The sequence below is a fragment of the Zea mays genome, chromosome 2, assembly GCF_902167145.1.
Source record: "Zea mays cultivar B73 chromosome 2, Zm-B73-REFERENCE-NAM-5.0, whole genome shotgun sequence".
NCBI lineage: Eukaryota > Viridiplantae > Streptophyta > Magnoliopsida > Poales > Poaceae > Zea > Zea mays.
Window position 1 is genome coordinate 193,987,206 of NC_050097.1, and position 5,034 is coordinate 193,992,239.

A 5,034-nucleotide genomic window follows, 5' to 3' on the forward strand; every position below is an offset into this window, starting at 1 on the left:
TCTGTAAAAAAGAAACACAAGTCTGTTAATACAAAAAAAATCGACAGCATCTCCCCTGTACGTTGAGGTTTTTTAAATCTGCAAATAAAACTAACAGCACGATGGCTGACATGCACACAGTAACAAGTTTATAAATGGTTGGGTGACATCGGCTTACATGATTTATACATTCTATCATCTAATCAATAATAAATATAAATTGACGCATAAAAAGTTTATACCTCGTGTGGCCGAGAGGCGGTGGCGGCGCGCGAGGAGGTGGCTTCCGGCGGCGGTGGTGGCGCGTGGCGTTGGTGGCGGGGGCACGACGAGGGGTGCGGGCACGGCGGCGCGAGCGCGGCGGCGTAGAGGGCGCGCGGCGGCCGAGGGCGTGGAGGGCGCGGGCGGTCGGGCGAGGGCGAGGGCGTAGAGGGCGCGCGTGGTCGGCCGAGGGCGTAGCGGGCGCGGCGGCGGCGACGGCGTGTCAAAGTGAGAGGGCGAGGGCGCGGCGGCGGGCGTGCAGGCGCCGGCGAGGGCGCAGCGGGCGGACGGGCGGGCGCCGGCGAGGGAGGGCGCGGCGGGCGCGGGAGCCGGCGAGGGCGGGCGCGGGCGGACGCGGCGTGGAGGAGGCGCGGCGGGCGGCGAGCCGGCGATGGCGCGGAGCGGCGGCAGGCGCGCAGGGAGGCGGCGGCGGGCGCGATAGAGAGGAGAGATCGAGAGCAGAGAAAGAAGGAGGAAGAAAGCCGCGGGCGAGTATATTCGCTTTCTTTGCCGAGTGCCCGTGATCTGGCACTCGACAAAGTTTTTTTAATTTTTAAAATAAACTTTGCCGAGTGTTAGATCGGTGGCACTCGGCAAAGGATCCTTTGCCGAGTGTCTATCATCTGACACTCGGCAAAGATTAACTTACACATCTCTTAGGTTTCTACACATAGTGTCCCACAACTTTCTCCAAACATTCTAAAATTTTTATCGCAGCATGTACATATGATATCATGACACGTGGACAAGTTTCAGGATTTTCTGACTTTGTTTGTGTTTTATATAATTTTTAAACATGTGGATGGCAAGTTCACGGCCATGTTTAGTGAGCATGTTGCTCGAAGTTTCCGGTCCGCTTCTGGAATCGGTCGTAACTTATGCTAAGTAACATGAATATCATTTTTGCATGCACGGTTTTCCAAGTTTCGAGTGACCTGCAGTTTAAATCTAAATTTTCCGAAGAAATTCAAATAAACGAACTAAATCTACTAACAATTGAAAACTTTGTTAAAATTGTGCACAAATGATACATGTAGGTCTACACAGTGTAGGAACATACCACAAAAAATTTGGGAGACAAAATAAAAAAAATAAAAATATACTTTGCCGAGTGTCTAGAGATGACACTCGGCAAAGATTTCTTTGCCGAGTGCCAGCCGTAGGCTCTCGGCAACGACTAACGGTCGTCAACTTTGGGACGGCCGTTGACGGCCCTTTGCCGAGAGCCCTCTTTGCCGAGTGTTTGACACTCGGCAAAACGTGTCTTTGCCGAGAGCCCCCTGTGCCGAGTGTTCAGCACTCGGTAAAGGGGCTCTTTGCCGAGTTCCTAACTTTACCGAGTGCGGCACTCGGTCTTTGCCGAGTGCTCGACAAAAGGCACTCGGCAAAGCCTACGATTCCGGTAGTGTCAGGCCTAACAAGAAAGGAAGTTAGAAGTACCTAAATCACTAATAATTAAAAACCAGAAGACTAACCAACTATGAGTGATTTATTGTGTCTTGTACTAGTCTACACGTCAACGCGAACGACTAGGAGGTGGACGAAGCGCTGCACAACTTGTTTGCACTCGGAACACATAGTCACCAAACAATCCAAAACTGCTCTTTCAAAATGAACTATCACGGCACAGGAACTTATATAAACCCTGCCAAGCGACATGTAAATCACGCAGACACACACACTTCATCGTGGAGATATGGTGGGGAACAATACTGTTGCTTCCCTCTTCTACTATTCTTTGCTCATCATCTGCGCCGCTGCTTGGCACGCGGATGCGTCCCAAGCGGATCGACTGAGAGAATTCATCAGGTCTAGGAGGAACAGTCCTAGTGAGGCTGCTGATAAGGGCACGTTTGAGGTTGCCAACATAGGGCACAGCGTAGCTAGCAGCCTCCTGAGCACAAGCAGCTACTCCGACAGTGAACAGAGCGCCCTGAAGGCAGCTGACAAGATCACTGCGCTGCCGGGGCAACCGGACGGCGGCGTCGACTTCGACCAGTACGCCGGGTACGTGACTGTCGACGAGAAGAATGGCCGGGCACTCTTCTACTACTTGGTGGAGGCACCACAGGATGCCTCGGCAAAGCCGCTCCTCCTGTGGCTTAACGGAGGTTAGGGAGCTCTGGATTGTGGTAGCTAGCTAGAGCAGTTGCACTTGCTTGCACGCACTGAGTCGTTTGAGTTCGTTGTGTTTCTGCATGTTAATGCGTAATCAACCGTGTCCACTTATTACAGGGCCCGGATGCTCATCGCTTGGCTACGGAGCAATGCAAGAGCTCGGTCCGTTCCGCGTAAACAGCGACAACAAAACGCTGAGCAGAAACAAGGCGGCTTGGAATAACGGTATGCGTTCGATTCTCTTCGATCTGTTTAGTTAATACTCTCTCTGTTTTATTTATTTATTTATTTATCACGTTTTAGTTTAGAAATAAATTAGTGGACGGCAAATATTTAAGAACGGATGCTGTAAGTTCGAGAGTCGTTGGCAATTCACAGAACGGTATGTTGTTGTGTAGTGGCTAATGTGATCTTCTTGGAGTCGCCGGCGGGTGTTGGATTCTCCTACTCCAACACATCCTCCGACTACGGCCTCAGCGGAGACCGAAGGACAGCTGCTGATGCGTACTTGTTTTTGGCTAACTGGCTGGAGCGCTTTCCTGAATACAAAAGCCGTCCGTTCTACATCTCCGGGGAGAGCTACGCCGGACACTACGTACCCGAACTTGCTGCCACCATCTTAACCCAGAATTCCTACAACAGCAGGACGGCCATAAACCTCCGGGGCATCTTGGTACCGCCACGCACCACCTCCACCTGATCTATGTTTTGATAGTTGAAGCAGCCTTACAACAATAATATAACTAAATGGCTAAAACATATATCCTTTATTTTTCCTTGAAGGTTGGAAATCCACTTCTGGATTCGTATATGAACTTGAAGGGTGCAGTTGCCTACTACTGGAGCCATGGGTTGATGTCGGACGAGGTCTTTGACAACATAACCAGGCACTGCAAGTATGACAGTTCAGATGGTGTGGCATGCAGTGGCGCTTTGGAGGCGGTAGATCCTGGACAGATTGATCCTTACAACGTATATGCTCCGATCTGTGTTGATGCGGCCAACGGAGCATACTACCCCACTGGCTACGTACGTAGGGCATGCACTTAACGATTCTGAATATAATGTTTCACTTCATATATCTGGCGGTTCTGCTAAAATAATCACTAACCCTCTCCCTGCTACGTTTCCCACATATATATACAGCTACCTGGATATGATCCATGCAGCGATTACTACACCTATTCCTACCTCAATGACCCAGCAGTGCAGAATGCTTTCCACGCTAGGACGACAAGTTGGTCAGCGTGCGCGTATGATCTTTTATTTTGATTGGACCATAATTCAGGGCTAATATATGTTACATTAACGAGCTACCTAGCTAATTACAAAGTATGTGTTCAAATTCGGCAGGAACTTGAACTGGACGGACGCACCGATTTCCATGGTGCCAACAGTCGCAGGGCTGATTGAGAAGAAGCTGCCTGTTTGGATTTTTAGGTAATCTCTTGTCAGGCAAAAAAGACCATATATCATATTACTACTATTATATCCAAACAGAGAGAAAAAAAAACAATGCCTTTATGACCTCTCCTTTTTCAGTGGCGATTTTGATTCCGTGTGCCCACTTCCTGCTACGAGGTTTTCCATCCATGATCTTAACCTGCACGTCACCACTCCATGGCGCCCGTGGACAGTAAACATGGAGGTAATTGATAATATAAGCTCTATACAAAAGTAATATTTGTGCTATATATCATCTTCTGCCTGCAAAATAGTTTGTATCGATGCAAAAGAACTCCCTATATATGAGGTCTTATTTATAGCTAGCTGTACTTGTATCAACCTTAATCCAGATGTATTATTCGGATGCATTCGGATGAAAAAATAAACTAATTTTCACTGCAATACACTCAAACATTCGAACAAAGAACTTACTAGGTGCCTTATTTCCTGCAAAACTCATACGAAAATCTCCATCAGAATAAAGACTCTTATATAAGTTTGTATTAAGCTTGGAGAACATGACTTCTGATATGCTTGCAGGTCGGAGGATATGTTCAACAATACCAGGGAGGATTCACGTTTGCCTCTGTCAGAGGAGCTGGTCATATGGTTCCGTCTTCCCAGGCTGATAGAGCATTAGTATTATTGGACTCCTTTCTGAAAGGGGTGCTCCCACCATACGTACAGGAGCAGTAATAATTCCTAAATATGTAGAGTGTCTTGTCAATGGCAAACTCAATAAAAACTATCCGTTTTTGTATTACTTGAATTGATGTTGGTTTTGCATTAGCTGGTTTGTGGTTATAATTAAAAGGTCCATCTTTCCCCTTAGGGACCGTTTGTATCCGCTCGTTTTAGAGAAATTGAAATCTATACTTAACAGAGGAGGCTATTTGGCTTGAAATTTGAAATTCTACCACTTTCTAAAATTCAGATATAAAGTTATCTTAAATTTATAGAGTGATGGATTAAACAATTCAGACCGATTTGTCTACTTAATGCAGACTTCAAAATTTTCACTAATTGAGGTACTAACAAAAGGTTGGCCTGAGTAGGTGTTGGAACTTGCTCTCCCGAACAAGATGATCCAACGGGGGAGTGAAAGGGACGCAGACAAGGTTTTAGCTCAAGAAGGCAATTGATCTCTTAATCCAGCCTCTCAAGGGCACTGTGCGGGTGTATTTATAGGTGCCTGAGTGCCCAGCGTCATGGATTAAGGACGCATGTGCC

At 47.5% G+C, this 5,034-nt stretch overlaps 1 protein-coding gene across 1 annotated transcript; it reads left to right on the top strand.

Moving 5' to 3' along the window:
- The first annotated feature begins 1,896 nt into the window (after positions 1 to 1,896).
- Positions 1,897 to 4,688, top strand: LOC103647520 (serine carboxypeptidase 1). The gene is made up of 8 exons (XM_008672047.2): positions 1,897 to 2,351; positions 2,476 to 2,583; positions 2,757 to 3,031; positions 3,142 to 3,387; positions 3,505 to 3,611; positions 3,712 to 3,798; positions 3,901 to 4,006; positions 4,345 to 4,688. The coding sequence occupies exons 1-8, from the start codon at positions 1,937 to 1,939 to the stop codon at positions 4,498 to 4,500; spliced, it is 1,500 nt and encodes a 499-aa protein (XP_008670269.1). The 5' UTR covers positions 1,897 to 1,936; the 3' UTR covers positions 4,501 to 4,688.
- Positions 4,689 to 5,034: the final 346 nt, after the last annotated feature.